Source organism: Oncorhynchus mykiss, chromosome 1 (genome assembly GCF_013265735.2).
Source record: "Oncorhynchus mykiss isolate Arlee chromosome 1, USDA_OmykA_1.1, whole genome shotgun sequence".
Lineage (NCBI taxonomy): Eukaryota > Metazoa > Chordata > Actinopteri > Salmoniformes > Salmonidae > Oncorhynchus > Oncorhynchus mykiss.
Window position 1 is genome coordinate 36,812,841 of NC_048565.1, and position 21,102 is coordinate 36,833,942.

At 41.4% G+C, this 21,102-nt stretch overlaps 1 protein-coding gene across 1 annotated transcript in view; it reads right to left on the reverse strand.

Annotated features, from left to right (window-relative positions):
* The window catches only part of ldlrad3 (low density lipoprotein receptor class A domain containing 3), a 114,418-nt gene extending 99,977 nt beyond the window's left edge, over positions 1–14,441 (reverse strand). Inside the window, exon 1 of the mRNA XM_021600535.2 lies at positions 14,054–14,441. Within this exon, the coding sequence (XP_021456210.2) occupies positions 14,054–14,105 (52 nt within the window). The 5' untranslated portion in view covers positions 14,106–14,441. The remainder of the gene's footprint in view (positions 1–14,053) is intronic.
* Positions 14,442–21,102: the final 6,661 nt, after the last annotated feature.

Below are 21,102 nucleotides of genomic sequence, written 5' to 3' on the forward strand. Positions count from 1 at the left end.
TGTTTGAGAAAATACTTTCTTCAGTGGTGAGTGTGACCTGTCGTTTATCCCTGTGCAAACAGTGAGTTTATCCCTGGATAGCATATATATATATATACCAGGTTTCACTTCAGGTTATTGAGGCCCTGTGGATGTTTTCACTTAAGTTCTACGTGTAATTCTATGAGGAATACCAAAGAGCTTGCTATGGCAGCAGACACACCTAATAGAACAATGAACATTTGATTCAGACAATTTACATCAGGGCTCCAAACCTGTTCCTGGAGGGCTGTTCCTGTAGGTTTTCGCACCAACCCTAATCGAGCGCACCTGATTCTAAAAATTAACTGGTTAATAAGCTGAATCAAGCTAGATTGAAATCCTACAGGAGGGTAGCTCACCCGGAACAGTGTTGGAGCCCTGATCTACATATTTATTAGAAATTATGCAAAACACACAAGTCAGCTAGTAAGCTCTCCAATTAAACAAAACAAAACAATTTGTGTGTTTGGTTTGTGTGTTTGCAATGTACAGACTTTATGACTACTTTGCCAGTGATTGCATTAGGGCTGACCCCATTTAGGCGAATGGACTATTGTTTGGTCGACTGGCTGTTGGTCGACCAAGATTTTTTTAGTCGAGCAGTGGCAAATATATTTAAAACAATTATGGCACACTAGACACCTGTCTGATTCACGCCTGTCTGAGTGGACTAATCCATTGAGGAGGCCGCAGGGATGGCTCACTAGACACCTGTCTGATTCACGCCTGTCTGAGTGGACTAATCCATTGAGGACGGATTGGCACGCCAGTATCACCAGTAGTACATTTACCGTTAACATCCTTTATAATCTACAATGTTTGGTTACGGTCATTTCTGTTAATGCATTCATTATATTATTATTACAGTCTTACCTTACCTTACCTTTTTTTTTTGGGGGGGGGGGGTTATTTCATTCCATTTACGAGTTGTCAATTTATTCATTGTCTTGTTTGGAGCACTCTTGTCAATAATGATGTAAGGACACGCACCTGATTACGCATATAAGTAGGCCTAGCCTACCTGGCCTGCGTGCAAATGTAGGCCTAGAAATGTGTCCATTTGGGGATCTGAAACTATTTCAGATTTTCTTAACTCACCATCACTGTTGAGCTTCTCAAAGTCATTTTTTCTTTGCCTCAAAAAGCCAGTAAACAAAGTCTGTTTTTACATCCTTTGAGAATGACAATATTTCCTCCACGTAGCCTACCTGAAAAATCTTTCCAGCTCTCTCCCGTTCCATAACCACTCAGCATGAAAGGGGAAACATGTTATGCTCTGATCAGGTGGAAATGTCATAAAGGCTCACCTGATTATCCCTTGGGCAAATAGCCTACAGCTGTGTCTGTCTGTCCGGAGCTCATTGGCCTGAAGGTCCAGAGTATTGTATACAATGTTACAGGTTTGCTAACAGGACAAGTTAATAGTTAATACAATGTTTCAAGTTCCTTGCAGACAGGCCATGTGTAGCCAATGTGATGTATAGGACACTTATTTTTATCAGGATGTATTCTACTTGAGGGCTGCAAACTTTTTATTTGTTGGCTTTTGCTAAAAAAAAATGAAACTTGAATGTGAAACTCCAAATCAGAATTGAGATGTCCAGAGTGTGAAATTGTGAATGTTTGCAGACTTAGCTGTTCTACTTGCTCCAGTTAACATTGCAGAGTTTTTGTTCTACACTGAGCCTGAGAGTTTGTCTTGCTCAGTATCGGACTACATTTGTACTTTGCCCTTCTGACTTTTTTTGCAGTCATCCCTCCACAAGGAAATGCTGACTTGCCTAAATAAATAAAAGGTTAAAGAAATAAAACATAAAATAAAAACAAGGCCAGCAGCGGGAGGAGGAGGGTCGGGTGGGGAACAGGTTTTTGTTCTTCTGGTTAGGCTATATTGATCTGGCTCCATCTTTAGTAATTTGTGTGTCTTCATTTTTAATGAAGTATGCTTCCGTGCTTAAAGCATCAGAGAACCTCAGTAGCCTACATATAGTTGATTTATTCAAACAGGGTGGAAAAGTAGACGCTTAAAAATGATTGATCAATTGAATAAGAAAGAAGACAACTGTCAGTCAAGCACATTTTTTTTTTGTCAGAGACAGCCATAGATTGCATATTTAGAGCATCATATTAGATAATGTCATGAATGTCCAAAGCTATTGTTTGGAGTTCAGCTCTCCACTGCAAGCACATGAATATAACTACAAATCATGCACTTTGCCAATACATCCATACCAAGGTTTAGTGTAACCCAAACACTATGATAAAAGTAATGTAGTAGCTCTTATCCAGTGACCTACACTCAGTCAGCACATAAATACACAATCAATGGTATATAGCAGATAGTATACAACAGCAAATAACACCCTGTGAGCCAGTCTCAGAGGGATGATGGGATTGCTGTCTGTGTCCGTGGTGCCACGCTGTGTGACACAACACAGCAAATGACTCCTGATCGCAGGGACAGCAGGGGAGCCAGCTGTCTGGCAGGCAGCAGGAGGACAACACAGGGCCATAATGGCCTTTTCCAACACACAACACGAGAGAACAGAAGAAAACCGACAGAGAGAGGGAAAGAAGAGGTAATGGTGTGTTGTAGGCATCACAAACAATCTGTAGATTTGGTTATCCATGGGAGATACCAAGTTATATCCACCCCTGCCCAGAATGAGGGGAATGAAATCTCCTATCTCCTCAGGCTTCCTTGTTTCTGTGGCGATGATGAGTTAATGGGTTGCCAGGAGACAGCACTGCAGTGACATGAAACACTGCCATGTACTCACTCTACATGGCAGTGTCATTTTATTCTAAAAGACAGCTTTCGGATAAATACGTGTTTCTTAAAGTAACACTTCTATGCTGCTACTCCTTGGCTTAGGCGTACAGCTAGGTGTGTGTATGTGTGTGGAGTCAATTAAAGCCAAACAGACAAGAGTCTCCTTTAAAAAATTCCAAAATAAAACAGATTTGTCGCCGGGACCTAACTCCCAGATTAAAGCCTATATCTCATGTTAAGGTTTGAAAGTTTAAACTTGTGAGAGGCCATTTGAATGAAGACCAGAAGTGACTGGATCAGTGTTATAAACTCCAAGTGTAACGGCATTCCTCCTCCTCTTCTGAGGAAGAGTAGCGAGAAGGATCGGAGGACCAATGCGCAGCATGGTAAGTGGCCATTATGTTTAATACGAAAAACAACAGAACACTAGAACAAAACAAAATAACGTGCATCAATGAAAACCGAAACAGTGCCGTGTGGCAACAAACACTCACACGGAAACAAACACCCACAACTCAAAAGTGAAACCCAGGCTACCTAAGTATGAATCTCAATCAGAGACAACTAACGACACCTGCCTCTGAATGAGAACCATACTAGGCCGAAACAGAAACCAAACATAGAAAAACAAACATAGACTGCCCACCCCAACTCACGCCCTGACCATACTAAATAAAGACAAAACAAAGGAAATAAAGGTCAGAACATGACACCAAGGGGAAGAGCATACAGCACATTCTAGGCCAAACAATGGTGAGCAGTACAGTTAACAAGTCATATGTTGTCATATGTTGTCACCATATTTAAATATCTCACCAGGATTACAAACTTTGGCCCACCGAAGTTAGCAGTACAGGGTCTTTGAACTTCACAAACTATGTCAGAGAAGATTCTTAGCTATCGATGTATAAAACCATCCAACCAGTCAAAGGTTTAATCTTGGCTCCAGGGAAGTAGATATGATCGATAGACGACAATGATGAGACTGAGCCTTTCATGGAATAGCAAAGCACTTTGGATCGATCAGCAATCAATTTCTAATGAGTTCGCTGGACAATCTTTTTTTCAAACCTCTTCTTTTGTTTCCCCTTCGATCCATACATCTCTAGATAGATCAGCTCCATGAAGCAGCATGATTAATAGATCACAGAGCAGAGCTCAGGTTGGATGGAAGGAGATGCTTCATCTCAGGTAGAGATGGACAGAATCCCATCCAAATTAAATGAAAATAATACAGAAAGAATAACAAACAAGTGGTCTAATTAATCCCATTACACGTAGTATTTTATTCAGGAATTCAATGATTGCCGATAGAGGATTTGTCTGCACTTTTGAAAGCACAGTGTGGGATATTCTCATATCTGCTTCAACTACTGAATTCTGTCTGTAATAGTCTGGCCCATGTCTGTAAAACACAGCATGTCAAAACACATGGCCCATGTCAAAACACAGCACTGGTATTGAGTTGAAAGTATGGTGCTGTGCTGGGGAGGTCTGAAATGTGACTTCAGTCATGTGGCTTTGTTTAACAACTCTGGGAAATGGCACCAACTCTATCACACACAAGGCAGGCTTAATGTTTTTATTTTTTTTAATTAAATTTTACCCCATTTTCTCCCCAATTTTGTGGTATCCAATTGCTTAGTAGCTACTATCTTGTCTCATCGCTACAACTCCCGTACGGGCTCGGGAGAGACGGGAGAGAAGGTTGAAAGTCGTGCGTCCTCCGATACACAACCCAACCAAGCCGCACTGCTTCTTAAAAAAGCTCGCATCCAACCCAGAAGCCAGCCGCACCAATGTGTCGGAGGAAACACCGTGCACCTGGCAACCTTGGTTAGTGCGCACTGCGCCCGGCCCGCCACAGGAGTCGCTGGTGCGCGATGAGACAAGGATATCCCTACCGGCCAACCCCTCCCTAACCCGGACGACGCTAGGCCAATTGTGCGTCCCCCCACGGACCTACCGGTCGCGGCCGGTTACGACAGAGCCTGGGCGCGAACCCAGAGTCTCTGGTGGCACAGCTGGCGCTTGCTTTGCTATTTCATGAAAGGCTCAGTCTCATCATTGTCGTCTATCGATCATATCTACTTCCCTGGAGCCAAGATTAAACCTTTGACTGGTTGGATGGGCCCTTAACCACTGCGCCACCCGGGAGGCCCAAGGCAGGCCTAATTGAAGGGACACAGTAGGACAATGTTACGGACACAGGTATCCTGTGTGTGTGTGTGTGTGTGTGTGTGTGTGTATCCTGTGTGTGTATTTAGTTTCTCTCCTTCGCCCCTCGTCACAGGTGGCAATCATCATTCCCCAATCAGTCACCAATTAGAAGACACCTCCTCCTGTTTCCATTACCCTATCACATCCCCTTTCCCTTGGTTTAAAAACCCAGTCAGTTGTTTTCTCTGGAGCTCAATCTCTGTGTTTCAATCTCTCTGTGTCCCAATCTCTCGCTATATCTCTCTCCCGCTGGATTGAGCGCTCTTTTGGTTTTTGTTCATACATGTCACATTTGTCTGGAATTATGTGAGTATTGTTTTGTTATGGTGTTTGATGGTGGGAAAAGGGGTGCCAAGTCGCCCATGGGCATACACTACCCGTAGGGTACACTACCCGTAGGTAAACTTTGTCTAAATACACTAGTTAGAACTGTATTTTTGGTTAGTTAGTTAGCTGTATTGAAGTAGGCTAGTCTAGCTTAGGGGTATTTTTGGATATTTGTTTCTTTCCTTGGGTCCAGCTCAGCCCCTTTCCCCGCCCCCCTTTACCGTGTGTTTAAAATTAAACCATGAGTGTTTGACGGTAATTTAGTTGTCTGTGGTTTTTCGTTCTCACTGTTACTTTTTCACTATTATACTTTCCACGAGTTATGTTACGGGTCTCGTTACCATCCCCCCCTAGACTGCCGGGCCATCAGGGATTCGTAACAGACAATGATTGGGAGCATATCAGCTGAAGTGAAAACACACACACATGGTATGCACATACTGCACAGACACACATACAGTCACAGATGTTTGTGCATGGACACACACACACACACACACACACACACACACACACACACACACACACACACACACAGGGCTAGCCACTAAACACCCTTCCCTGACAATAGAACAACCCAGGAGCACAATATGAACCAAAGGTAAACCATATACAACATGGTTCTGCTCCTCGACTGAGTCTCACCAGGTGAGAAATTATTACAGCATCCGCTGGTGGTTATGAATAAAAAACATCCAACCACCGGTGTCTTGAAGTGTGAAGTACTACTGAGACTGTAATGGAACACATTAATCTTGATTATGGCGATATCGGGCATGCTTACATCTGTCTGTTTCCTCACACTGCCATTGCAGTTATTTTTGGCGCGCTGCTTCACAGTAAATACAATAACAAATCTGAGGACGGCAGATATAGGAGATAGTCATTGAATAAATCATATCCTTGTTTGGACCCCAGGAAGAGTAGCTGTCGGATAGAAAGAAGTGTGTTTCTGTGCAGTATCAGGCCATGAGGACTCTGCAAGCAATAAGGTTTGACATACAATCGTGGCCAAAAGTTTTCACAGTCTGCTGCTTCAGTTTATGATGGCAATTTGCATATACTCCAGAATGTGATCAGATAAATTGCAATTAATTGCAAAGTCCCTCTTTGCCATGCAAATAACTGAATCCCCAAAAAAACATTTCCACTGCACTTCAGCCCTTCCACAAAAGGACCAGCTGACATGTCACTGACTCTCTCGTTAACACAGGTGTGAGTGTTGGTAGGGACAAGGCTGGAGATCACACTGTCATGCTGATTGAGTTCGAATAACCGACTGGAAGCTTCAAAAGGAGGGTGGTGCTTGGAATCATTGTTCTTCCTCTGTCAATCATGGTTACCTGCAAGGAAACACGTGCCGTCATCATTGCTTTGCACAAAAAGGGCTTCACAGGCAAGGATATTGCTGCCAGTAACATTGCACCTAAATCAACCATTTATCGGATCTTCAAGGAGAGCAGTTCAATTGTTGTGAAGAAGGCTTCAGGGCGGCCAAGAAAGTCCAGCAAGCGCGAGGACCGTCTCCTAAAGTTGATTCAGCTTCAGGATCGGGGCACCACCAGTCCCGAGCTTGCTCGGGAATGGCAGCAGGCAGGTGTGAGTGCATCTGCACACACAGTGAGGCAAAGACTTTTGGGGCATCCGGAAAAAAGCTTGTCCAGAGAAGACCAGGTGAGTTCTACCATCAGTCCTGTGTCATGCCAACAATAAAGCATCCTGAGACCATTCATGTGTGGGGTTGCTTCTCAGCCAAGGGAGTGGGCTCACTCACAATTTTGCCTAGGACCACAGCCATGAATAAGGAATGGTACCAACACATCCTCCGAGAGCAACTTCTCCCAACCATCCAGGAACAGTTTGGTGACGAACAATGCCTTTTCCAGCATGATGGAGCACCTTGCCATAAGGCAAAAGTGATAACTAAGTGGCTCAGGGAACAAAACATCGATATTTTGGGTCCATGGCCAGGAAACTCCCCAGGCCTTAATCCCATTGAGAACTTGTGGTCAATCCTCAAGAGGCGGGCGGACAAACAAAAACCCACAAATTCTGACCAACTCCAAGCATTGATTATGCAAGAATGGGCTGCCGTCAAGATGCTCAGGATGTGGCCCAGAAGTTAATTGACCACATGCCAGGGCAGATTGCAGAGGTCTTGGAAAAAGAAGGGTCAACACTGCAAATATTGACTCTTTGCATCAACTTCATGTAATTGTCAAATGCCTTTGACACTTATGAAATGCTTGTAATTATAATTCACCATTCCATAGTAACATTTTACAAATATCTCAAGACACTGAAGCAGAGAACTTTGGAAATGAATATGTGTCATTCTCAACTTTTGGCCATGACTGTACAGTGAGGTCCACAAGTATTTGGACAGTGACACTTTTTGTTTTGGCTCTATATTGAAATGGTACAATGACTATGAGGTTAAAGTGCAGACTGTCAGCTTTAATTTGAGAGTATTTTCATCCATATTGGGTGAAACATTTAGAACAGCATTTCCCAAACTCGGTCCTCGGGATCCCACGGGGTGCACATTTGTTTTTGCCCTAACACTACAAAGCTGATTCAGATTATCAACGCTTGATGATTAGTTGATTATGTGAATCAGCTGTGTTGTGCTAGGGCAAAAACCAAAATGTGCTCCCCTTGGAGTCCCGAGGACTGAGTTTAGGAAACCCTGGTTTAGATAGTGCCCACATTTTAAGGAACCAAAAGTATTCTGACAAATTCACTTATGCAGTATGTGTATTAAAGTAGTCAAAGGTTAAGTATTTGGTCCCATATTCCTAGCAAGCAATAACTATATCAAGCTTGTGACTACAAACGTGTTGGATGCATTTGCAGTTGGTTTTGGTTGTGTTTCAGATTATTGTTCACAATATACAGTTCCAATTAAGTTTGGACACCTACTTTTTATTTATTTGTACGATTTTCTACATTGTAGAATACGTGAACATATCAAAATGATGAAATTACACACATGGAATCATGTAGTAACCAAAAAAGTGTTAAACAAATCAAAATATATTTTATATTTGAGATTCTTCAAAGTAGCCACCCTTTGCCTTGATGACAGCTTTGCACACTCTTGGCATTCTCAAAAAAACAGCTTAATGCATTTCAATTAACAGGTGTGCCTTGTTAAGTTCATTTGCGGAATTTCTTTCCTTAGTGTGTTTGAGCCAATCAGTTGTGCTGTGACAAGGAATGGGTGGCATAGGGAAGATAGGGCTATTAGGTCAAATACCAAGTCCATATTATGGCAAGAACAGCTCAAATAAGCAAAGGGAAATCACAGCCCATCATTACTTTAAGACAAGAAGGTCAGTCAATCCAGAAAATGTCAAGAATTTTGAACAAATCTTCAAGTGCAGTCGCAAAAACCATCAAGCGCTATGATGAAACTGGCTCTCATGAGGACCGCCCCAGGAAAAGAAGACCCAGAGTTACATCTGCTGTAGAGGATCAGTTAATTAGAGTTACCTGGCTGTCATGAGGACCGCCACAGGAAAAGAAGACCCAGAGTTACATCTGCTGTAGAGGATCAGTTAAATAGAGTTACCTGGCTGTAATGAGGACCGCCACGGGAAAAGAAGACCCAGAGTTACCTCTGCTGCAGAGGATAAATTCATTACAGTTACCAGCCTCCAAAATTGCAGCCCAAATAAAAGCTTCAGAGTTCAAGTAACAGACACATCTCAACATCAACTGTTCAGAGGAGACTGCGTGAATCAGGCCTTCATGGTCGAATTGCTGCAAAGAAACCACTAATACAGGACACCAATAAGAAGAGACTTGCTTGGGTCAAGAAACATGAGCAATGGACATTAGACCGGTGGATATCTGACCATTGGTCTGATGAGTCCATATTTGAGATTTTTGGTTCCAACCGCCGTGTCTTTGTGAGACGCAGAGTAGGTGAATGGATAATCTCTGCATGTGTAGTTTCCACCGTGAAGCATGGAGGTGGTGGTGTGATGGTGCTTTGCTGGTGACACTGTCAGTGATTTACTTAAAATGCAAGGTACACTTAACCAGCATGGCTACCACAGCATTCTGCAGTGATATGCCATCCCATCTGGTTTGCGCTTGTGTGGGACTATCATTTGATTTTCAACAGGACAATGACCCAACACACCTGTGTAAGGGCTATTTGACAATGAAGGAGAGTGATGGAGTGCTGCATCAGATGATCTGGCCTCCACAATCCCCCCACCTCAAACCAACTGAGATGAGTTGGACCGCAGAGTGAAGGAAAAGCAGCCAACAAGTGCTCAGCCTATGTGGGAACTCCTTCAAGACTGTTGGAAAGGCATTCCAGGTGAAGCTGGTTGAGAGAATGCCCAGAGTGTGCAAAGCTGTCTTCAAGGCAAAGGGTGGCTACTTTGAAGAATCTCAAATATAAAATAATTTGATTTGTTTAACACTTTTTTTGGTTATTACATGATTCCATATGTGTTATTTCATAGTTTTGATGTCTAAAAATAAAGAAACCCTTGAATGAGTAGGTGTGTTGTGTTCAAACTTGACTGGTACTGTAAATGAATGGTAAATGTATTGTGTCATTTTGGAGTCAGTTATTGTAAATAAGAATGAAATATGTTTCTGAACACTTCTACATTTTTTTTAGGGGGGGGGGGGTGTATATATTTATGCCTCCGTAGCATTCTCACTCATCATTATTCACAATTCATGAATGATTATTCGTAATCATGGTACCATCCATATTAATGTAGAATTGTTAGGAAACATATTCTATTTTCATTTATACTAAGTGACTCCAAAATAACACAATACATTATTTCCCATTAATTTCTGTTGGGAACAAAATAGTCAAAAACAACCAAAACAAACTGCAAATGCATCCAACAAGTTTGTAGAGTCACAAGTTTGATGTAGTAGTCATTGTTTGCTAGGAATGTGGGATTAAATGCTAAACTTTAGACTACTTTAATACACAAGTGAATTTATCAAAATATTTCTGGTTCTCTAAAATGGGGGGACTATCTATAAGTGCTGTCTTTTCTAAATGGTTCACCCGCTATGGATAAATACCCCAAATAAAGTTGAGTCAGCACTCATAGTCATTGCATCATTACAAATCCAAAGTGCTGAGTACAAAGCCAAAACAACAAAACAAATGTTACTGTCCAAATACTTTACCTCACTATATATGCTACGCTAGCACGATCACTTCATTATGCATTCATTCTGACAGGTGAGATATGGTCAGGTGGAGCTTTGGTGATTCACATGGTTCTTCATTGAGAAGGTGGTGGGACACCACTATTCTATAGTGCTAATGACTAAGTTTTTTTGGCCATTCTCTCACTTCAGGGGCAAGCCTGGAAAAGACCACAAAAAAAGACCGTACGCACACACACAAGTTATTCCAGCCAGGTCTGTTGTGATTTATATGGTTCATTATAACGGGAATTCTTTACAACCAAACAGAACAGGGTGCCATTGAACACAGAGTCACGGGAGGAGGAAGACACATTAAATGGCCTCTGCAGAGCACAAACAGACAGAACTGGAGTCCATTTTGAAAAGTTATATTTACAATGTATGCGCAGGTTTAATTTGCTCGGTTTCACTTTGTTATTAATGACAGCCAGCTGTGTGTGTGAGTGAGAGATCAGGTCTTGGTGACCTTGATCGGTCAGACCAAAATGGGTCGGTTGCAGAGTCGAGGCCTGAAGTTTGACAGCCCTCTAAATCTAAAACATATAACTTTAACACATTTAATGCATGTGTCATATGTATGGATTTACCACTGTTTAAGATATTACCAACTAAAGTAATATAGGCCTTCATACTGTACTGCAACACTGAGACTGAGACTGTGTTTTATACCAGAGTTCACAAGGGCCAAAAAAATGTGAAATGAGAGTTACTGAGAAAGACATCAAGACAAAAGGGAGTAACCTTCCCCCATTCCAAAATGTAAAATGAGTAGCAGAAAAGCATTGAGTGGCTGCTGCCATACATTAAAACATTTTAGCACTAGCCACTTTAAACAATGCCACTTAATATAATGTTTACATACCCTACATGAATCATCTCATGTGTATATACCATACTCTATACCACCTACTGCATCTTGCCATCTTTATGTAATACATGTATCACTAGCCACTTTAAACAATGCCACACCAAAAAATTAGGAATAACCAAAGGCTTTGATTTCTGGTCATAGAGATAGAAAAGTGGTTTTGGAAAACATCTACCAGAAAAGTCTTAAAAGGTATGAGAAACGTATGAAAACATAAGAATGTTGAAGTAAAGACCCCTGACTAATATCAACACTTATATTTAGTTTCGGATAAATTATTTGCCTACTGTACATTTTTAAAACACAACCTTATGCTTGTAATTCTGTTACCAAAAACCTACATATTTTTAAGATATTTACTTCTAATTTCTCTCCCTCATGAGGGAGAATAATGAATACGTAACAAAGAAAGTTAGATGTACCAATTAGTTCGTGTTTTTACCGATATTAAGTTTGTTTATGAATTAAGTGATTAAAACCGAAATCATAAAACACAGTTGGCTCACGTGCTACTGTCATCCTTTCCACTGGCACACTGTTATGTTCAGCTCATAACTGTTTTCTTTCTCTTTCTGTCATCTGGTGGTTAAAGCAAGACTATAAAAACAATCTGGACAACCTCTCCCTCTCTCTCGCCAGTTAGTCACGGCCGTTACCGACACCTACGACCTTTTCTTTTACTGTAACAAGGACATCCATGGACGGGCCAAATATGAACCAATCATAAATGTCTGTTTCACAAGTTTGGACAGCACAGTACAGTACAGTAGAGAACAATAAAGGGCCCGGTTTCCCAAAAGCATCTTAAGACTAAGTTCATCGTTAGAGCCTGTACAGAAAGGTACAGTAGAGTTCAGTAAAGTACAGTAGAGCACACTGGAGTAGAGAACCATGTTTGCTTTAATGCACTGTACTCTACTGTACTGAACATTTGTACTTTACTGTACTGAACTCTGCTGTGCCATACTGTGATGTCCAAACTTGTGAAACATAGACGTCTATGATTGGTTCAGATTTTGTCTGGTCCGGACCAACCAAATGTGGTCGTTTGGGGGCAGAGCTCATTCAAATAATAGCCCGTGTGTAGAATAATACCCAAATATGCTAAACATATAATGCATATTTCTACATTTGTGTACCTGTTCAGGATGCATCACCATGAAGAGAATGATATTCATACCCATAATAATGCATTTCTGTATAGTACAAATCAGGGACCAATGATGTAATTCCGTTAGCGGTTTAAAACCCACTTCACTTCAATAACCAAAATAAAAAATGTGAAACTCAATGTGTCATGTCATAGCTGTCTTCTTGCAGACATCCTTGAATCTTCATTTTTGGAAAACGTTGTCGCATTAGAAACTAAGGGCGATTTTACCGTAATATCGTTACGAAACTTTGCATCTGCACAGTTCTTCCAGTAAATGTGTTTTGTGACATTACCTGTGTAAATTGTTCAAAGTAGTACTTGTTCAAAGAGTTGTATGTTTTGTTAAACTTTAAAAAGCTATGTTTTTTTAGCATACATTTTAAAGTGACACATCTGTTCTCATTGCGGACAAGTCAACTAAGTACTCTGACGTAGCCTTTAAATCTGAAACATGTTGAGTTTGAATAACAAAAAGGCATCATATTTTGAACTCCCATTGCCCTCATAGAGTGGCTCAATGTGTTTTGCACAGCAAATCAAACTTCACCTGTCAGTCTTTATTCAAACCGTGTCGAACGGTCTATGCAACTTGGTAACAGGCATCATACTAGAGCCTACGCTGGACTTTATTGAATGAAAAACGATCTACTATGTAACTATAAACACAATATTGTTACTACAGTTTTTCCTGTGTAGGCTAGTTGCTCTCAATATAGGGCTCTGGTTACATGTACTTACAATAATTATATAGGCATACATGGTAGGCCACAAGTTCATGTAGCCATACTGAAAGCATTTAAAATCGTATCCTGGTAATGTAATTCTGTAATACTTACTGCCTGCTGCACAGTCTGATAGAAGTGTAAATAGAGGCAGACTAGGCTTCTCTCCATGCCCCCACTCGGCCCTTCAGCTGCCATGGCGGGGCAGGGGCACAGATTGACTTGTCAACGTTGCCCTGTCAACAACCTCAGATCATAACAACCCTGCGTCCTCTGACTCCTCTCCCTCTGATTTACCTCTCACACTTCACATAGCATCCTTACTCACAAACATACAGTATAAGGCAATCTAGCCCTACACATGGCTGCCAGACGTTTAACGGCATAAACTGACATGCAATGCAATGCGATGTCCTGGGAAACATAGCCAACGGGAATTTGAGAATAGCCCGCTGCTTTCGGGTTTGGCAAAAGTAAAACAACCGGACGTAGCGGAACTAAATCGACTTCGCAGCCTGTTGGTTGCACATACTTTGCCCCAACTCCGCTTGAAGTTAGCGCTGGTTACATTGCAACAGTGTAACATTTTGACAACAACGATATTGTGCACACAAAAGTGGCAAATAGGATATATCGTTATTGTTACGTCTGTTGCGAAAGCACGCGTGTTCTTTCCCTTCCAGGGCAGCCACAGCCGCACTGTTAGAAGCGCCTACAGATTAAAAAGCTTGAATACGAAATACTACGTATTAAAAAAAAAAAAAACTTACCAACCGAGCTTGAGCCCGTCCCCGAACTAAGCAAGATGTACCAGATCCACATCTTATGGTCTTTTTTCGGCCTGCCCTTTTTGCACCCCGCCGCGGGCCAACAATCGGGGCAATAGAACACTTATCCGGTTTGCTCCTATCTCCACTTTCGCGTTGTTTTCTCCTTTTTTCTATTCGGGACAAAGTTAGAAAATGGCTTGCGTGAAGAGCCGGATTCTCACAGGGACAGAGTTTTCAGAATCAGGGCTGGGGAGGAAGAGGCTGGCGGTGGTAGGGGCTTGAGGGGTGGTGGCAGGGGATTCGGAGTGAGTGGGGATCACTGGGTGGGGATCGGTTTAGCGCCGTGTGAGAGGCGGAGACTTGTGGCTGCTACAGAAGACTAAAGGTCGGTTGGGAGTAGGACCATGTATGTGCCTCGAAGGCAGGCACTCACATAAGTTCTTGATCACAGAACATGTGATATAGCCAGGCATCTATTAATCCAAAAATGTTGAAAATAGTGACATTCAGCCATTAGTTATTCGTACTTTATACATACTTTGTTTGTGAGATTAAATCTCTGTAGACTTTAAACTTCTGGTTTGTGAGATTACATATCTGTAGACTTTAGACTTTGGAGACCTGGGAAAAACTATGTGGAAGGTGCACTGAGCAGTTTAAATAGGCTACAGTTCCTTGTTTGCTCTCAATCAAAAAGAACTACAGAAGTTAAAACATCAGTTTCTAAATAAATATGTATACAAGTGTATATGTTTTTCCCTTATGTGAACTTCTATTTCAATAAGAGTAAACTATTCAGTCAATGTATCAAGATATACATTGCATTAGCATCTCTCTCTCAAACACACACATATATACACACACACACAACCAAGCATGCACACACACAAAACACACACAGTCTGTCTGTCACAGTGTCAGTGTTATGAATAGTGTGTCAACTCTGAAAACAGAGGGAGCAGATGGAAGAGGAGTGATGAGCTTTCACCAGAGCAGACCTATCCTCTTTATCGTTCAACACAGCTGTGTGAAGTCAAAGACAGACCCAAACAAAAAGCCAGCTTTTGATAACACCCTAACCTGCAGGCATATGATCTGGAAAAGCCCCCACTATCAAACAACCTCCAGCCCTAAAAGAATTCATCAGCACATTGCTTATCAAGGCAGCTGGGCCTGGAGCAGGCAGGCAAACAGGCAGCACAGGGGGTCAGATAAATGCATGAGGCCATTGTCATCAATCTCGGTTTGATCTACAATACCAGTCAAAAGTTTGGACACACCTGCTCATTCAAGGGTTTTTCTTTATTTGTACTATTTTCGAACATTGTATAATAATAGTGAAGACATCAAAACTAGGAAATAAATCATATGGTATCACGTACTAACCAAAAAAGTGTTAAACAAATCAAAATATATTTTATATTTGAGATTCTTCAAAGTGGCCACCCTTCTTCTTCATGACAGCTTTGCACAGTCTTGGCATTCTCTCAACCAGCTTCACCTGGAATGCTTTTCCAACAGTCTTGTGAGGAGTTTCCACATATGCTGAGCACTTGTTGGATGCTTTTCCTTCACTCTGCGATCCAACTCATCCAAAACCATCTCAATTGAGTTGAGGTCGGGTGATTATGGAGTCCAGATCATCTGATACAGCACTCCATCACTCTCCTTCTTAGTCAAATAGCCTTTACACAGCTTAGAGGTGTGTTGGGTTATTGTCCGGTTGAAAAACAAATGATAGTCCCACTAAGCTCAAACCAGATGGGATGGAGTATTACTGCAGAATGCTGTGGCAGCCATGCTGGTTAAGTGTGCCTTTAATTCTAAATAAATCACAGACAGTGACACCATCACACTACCTTCACGGTGGAAACCACACATGCGTATACCATCTGTTCACCTACTCTGCATCTTACAAAGACACAGCGGTTGGAACCAAAAATCTCAAATTTGGACAGATTTCCGCCGACCTAATGTCTAATGTCCATTGCTTGTGTTTCTTGGCCCAAGCAAGTCTCTTCTTATTATTGTTGTCCTTTACAGTTGATATTGAGATGCGTCTGTTACTTGAACTCTGAAGCTTTTATTTGGGCTGCCGTTTCTGAGGCTGGTAACTGTAATGATCTCATCCTCTGCAGCAGAGGTAACTCTGGGTCTTCTTTTCCTGTGGCGGTCCTCATGAGAGCCAGTTTCATCATAGCGTTTGATGGTTTTTGCGACTGCACTTGAAGAAACTTTCAAAGTTCTTGAAATGTTCTGCATTGACTGACTTTCATGTCTTAAAGTAATGATGGACTGTAATTTCTCTTTTCTTATTTGATCTGTTCTTGCCATAATATGGACTTGTTTTTTTACCAAACCTTCTGTATACCACCCCTGCCTTGTCACAACACAACTGATTGGCTCAAACGCATTAAGAAGGAAAGAAATTCCACAAATAAACTTTTAACAAGCCACATCTGTTAATTGAAATGGATTCCAGGTGACTACCTATGAACCTGTTTGAGAGAATGCCAAGAGTGTGCAAAGCTGTCATTAAGGCAAAGGGTGGGTACTTTGAAGAATCTCAAATATGTTTTTATTTGTTTCTCTTTTTTGGGTTACTACATGATTCCATATTTTATTTCATAGTTTTGATGTCTTCACTATTATTCTACAATGTAGGAAATAGGAAAAATAAGGAAAAACCCTTGAATGAGTAGGTGTCCACACTTTTGACTGGTACTGTATATCGGTTGTTAAGGCCATATTTAAATGCCATTAGAATGCACCACTTTCTTTCTCACTCATGTACTAAATTGTTTTCCATACTACACTGAAATCAATCAAATAATGTATTTTGAGGAGCAGAGATTGAGAGACTAAACACAAATGTTCCAATGTTAATAGCAAATGGATTCATAATTGAGAGAAGCCCTTGAGTAGCTGATGATAATACACCATAACAATACCAGTACTGAATTGCTAAACAAAAATATCTATAATGAATGAGGAGCACAGAGCAGAGTAAACAGTTTGAGGCCTGTGGTCCCTCCTTGGTCCCTGCAGTGGGAACGTCAGAACAAGGAAATGTTCCCCTCACCATTGATTGACACGCAGAGCTCTCAGTAATGTCCCATCAATTAGCTGAAGCTATCTATAAACAGCAGGCCTGCAGGACCTAATTAGCCTGTTGGCGAGTGACAAATGTATTTAATGTAACCACTGGCAACCACCAACCTCATTAGCGAACATTAAACTCTAACATGAAGGTTGTTATTGCCTTAATCACAGGAGAAACCCAATTAGACGGCAGGTTTGGAAAATGATTCTGGGTCAGAGATGTACGATGTGATTGGTGGAGGCAGGGAAGGAAGGAGGGGACAGAGCAGTGCAACCTGAGATGACTTAGCCTGTGGGGGCATTGATAAAGGCAGGGAGGGGAAATGGTGGAGAGAGGGAGAGAAAGAGGTAATGTAGGGAGAGGCTAGTTAGAGGGAGAGAGTGGATATTTAGAGGGAGAGAAAGAGAGAGTGGTAGGGAGATGGAGATTAATTACATTTTTTATTTCACCTTTATTTAACCAGGTTTCACCTTTATTTAACCAGCCAGTTGAGAACAAGTTCTCATTTACAACTGCGACCTGGCCAAGATAAAGCATAGCAGTGCGACAAAAACAACAACACAGAGTTACACATAAACAGACGTACAGTCAATAACACAAAATAAAAGAAAAATAGACAGATCTATGTACTGTGTGCAAATGTAGGGAGGTAGGCAATAAATAAGCCATAGAGGTGAAAATAAGTTGCTGCAGGGGTCCTGAGTTGTTGGCCGGGGTAGGGGTAGCCAGGTGGAAAGCATGTCCAGCTGTGGAACAATGCTTATTGAAATTATCGTAGATTTATCGGTGGTGACAGTGCTTCCTATCCTCAGTGCAGTGGGCATCTGGGAGGAGGTGCTCTTATTCTCCATGGACTTTACAGTGACCCAAAACCTTTTGGAATTAGTGCTACAGGAAGCACATTTTTGTTTGAAAAAGCTAGCCTTAGCTTTCCTAACTGACTGAGTATATTGGTTCCTGACTTCCCTGAAGAGTTGCATGTCACGGGGGCTATTCGATGCTCATGCAGAATGCCACAGGATGTTTTTGTGCTGGTCGAGGCCAGTCAAGTCTGGGGTGAACTGTTCTTAGGTCTACATTTTTGATCAGAGAGATGAGAGAGAGATGTGGGGTATTGAGAGGTTTAGAGTGTGAGAGAGTGTTGGAGAGAGACTAGGCTGTGGTAGGGAAAGAGTGGCAGAGAGAGAGAGAGAGAGAGAGAGAGAGACACAGACAGACAGACAGACAGACAGACAGACAGACAGACAGACAGACAGACAGACAGACAGACAGACAGACAGAGAGCCCCCCACCCTCACCCGGTCCATTGTTTCGTTGCACCTGTTGGTCTGCCCTGTATGGAGCTCACATGCAGCCCTGTTGCTCCTGTTTTCTAGTCTGCCCTGTAGGAGCGTGACTGGTATCCAAACATGCATGGCTTGAAATGTGGTCACCGGTCAAGTGTGTGTAGCAAGCTACCTAGTTTAAATATCAGCAATCAATCAAATGTATTTATAAAGCCCTTTTTACATCTGCAGATATCACAAAGTGCTATACAGAAACCCAGCCTAAAACCCCTGTCTTGTCTCTGCTATCATTAAATGTGAAGACTTATTTTATCAAATCAATTCTCTATGTGTAATTATTATTACGTGATAAAACTAATCATGTAAACTTTAATTAACTAGGAAGTCGGGGCACCACAGAAAATGTTGAGATTACAAAGTTATAATTTTCCGAAAATTACTCTTCAGATATTTTAATATCTGATCAATTAGTCTTCTATTAATGAATTATTACCTGTTACCTTCCGTCAGTCTTATCTGAACGTCGTAAAATGCTTGGTTATCTGCACGAACCCTAGTTTCCATAATGAATCAGCAATATACAAATTGGCTGAATCATTTATTTACTAACTAACTAAATAGTCACAGAAATACATCACAAACAAACAGCAGAATTGGTTACTTAACAATGATAGAAAAGTCCCTAGTGGGCTAAGCCGATATGCCGGCTTGGTAGACAAAGGGAAGGGCGTGTGGACCGCTCAAGACGGGGAGAATCATAGCTGATAACGACACTCATAGAAATTGCCAATACTTTACATGAACAACCGCACATTCGAAAAATAAATTATAATTTACATTTATACGAGTATATCTTGTTGTCTCTCTCTGGTCGCCGGTCCATCTGCTGGAGAGAGTCGACAGAAAAGTCTCTGGTTGTGTTCCCCAGAAGTCACAGTCTGTCTTTCATGTTTGTCGTGGTTAGAATGGATACTTCAGAGTACCATTAAAAAAATGTCTCATAGTAGTGAATCGACAGTCTCAGAGTGTAACCACTTCCAGCAGTGTAGCCAATGCTCCACATGGGATGGTTTTCTAGTCTTATGGTTTGCGTGGTCTTAACCATTCGAGACGTCCGGCTTACGGTGGGTCTCTTTGGCATAAATGTACATTTTGTCACGAGTGATTTTATACTCTTCTGGGAAAAGGGGGTGTTCCATGACGCTGTGTCATGTCTGTGCTCACGGGGGCAGGGCCACTGACTAGTTAATCTTCATATGAAAATCCATACTCTCATTTAGAAGGTTAACATCACATTACATCTTTTCACAAATAGTTTCATGTTTAATCACATATGTTTCACAATATTTAGATGTAAACCTGACAGCTGGGAAATGTACACTTTAAGAGATACTGTAATGTGTGTTTCCTGTCCTTCATGAGATCACCAAATGAAACACACTCAACATAACTGTCCTATAATTTAACTTTTTGTGACTAGGGGGCAGTATTTTAAATTTTGGAAAAACAATGTTCCTGTAGTAAACGGGATATTTTGTCAGGAAAAGATGCTAGAATATGCATATAATTGACAGCTTAGGATAGAAAACACTCTGAAGTTTCCAAAACTGTAAAAATATTGTCTGTGAGTATAACAGAACTGATGTTGCAGGCGAAAGCCTGAGAAAAATCCAATCTGGAAGTGCCTCATGTTTTGAAAGCGCTGCGTTCCAATGCGTCCCTATTGAGCAGTGAATGTGCTATCAACCAGATTACTTTTTCTCCGTATTCCCCAAGGTGTCTACAGCATTGTGACGTAGTTTTACGCATTTATGTTGAAGAATACCCGTAAGCGGCTACATTGCGCAAGTGGTCCCCTGATGCTCCCAGAGTGATTCTCGGGTAAAATACTGAGGTAGCCATTATTCCAATCGGTCCTACTGAAAAACAAATTGTCCCGGTGGATATATTATTGAATAGATATTTGAAAAACACCTTGAGGATTGATTATAAACAACGTTTTCCATGTTTCTGTCAATATTAGGGAGCTAATTTTGAATATTTTTTGGCGTTTTTGTGGCTGCAATTTCCGGGCGATTTCTCAGCCAAACGTGAAGAACAAACGGAGTTATTTTGCCTACAAAAATAACATTTTTGGAAAAAAGGAACATTTGCTATCTAACTGGGAGTCTCGTGAGTGAAAACATCCGAAGCTCATCAAAGGTAAACGATTTAATTTGATTGCTTTTCTGATTTCCGTGACCTAGTTACCTGCTGCTAGCTGGACAAAATGCTATGCTAGGCTATCGATACACTTACACAAATGCTTGTTTAGCTTTGGCTGTAAAGCATATTTGGAAAATCTGAGATGACAGGGTGATTAACAAAAGGCTAAGCTGTGTCTAAATATATTTCACTTGTGATTTTCATGAATAGGAATATTTTCTAGGAATATTTATGTCCATTGCGTTATGCTAATTAGTGTCAGTCGATGATTACGCTCCCTCATGCGGGATGGGGAGTTACTAGAGGTTTTAAGTGTCCACGGACCATTCTATCCTTCTCAAAAGTAGAAAGAATGTTTCATTCTCCCATTTTGGGGATTTAGGAGTTTGGCCAAGTGAAGTGCTTTGTTCTCTTTCTGTGCTCTCTACCTCTCTTTCTACATGACCAGGGGGAAA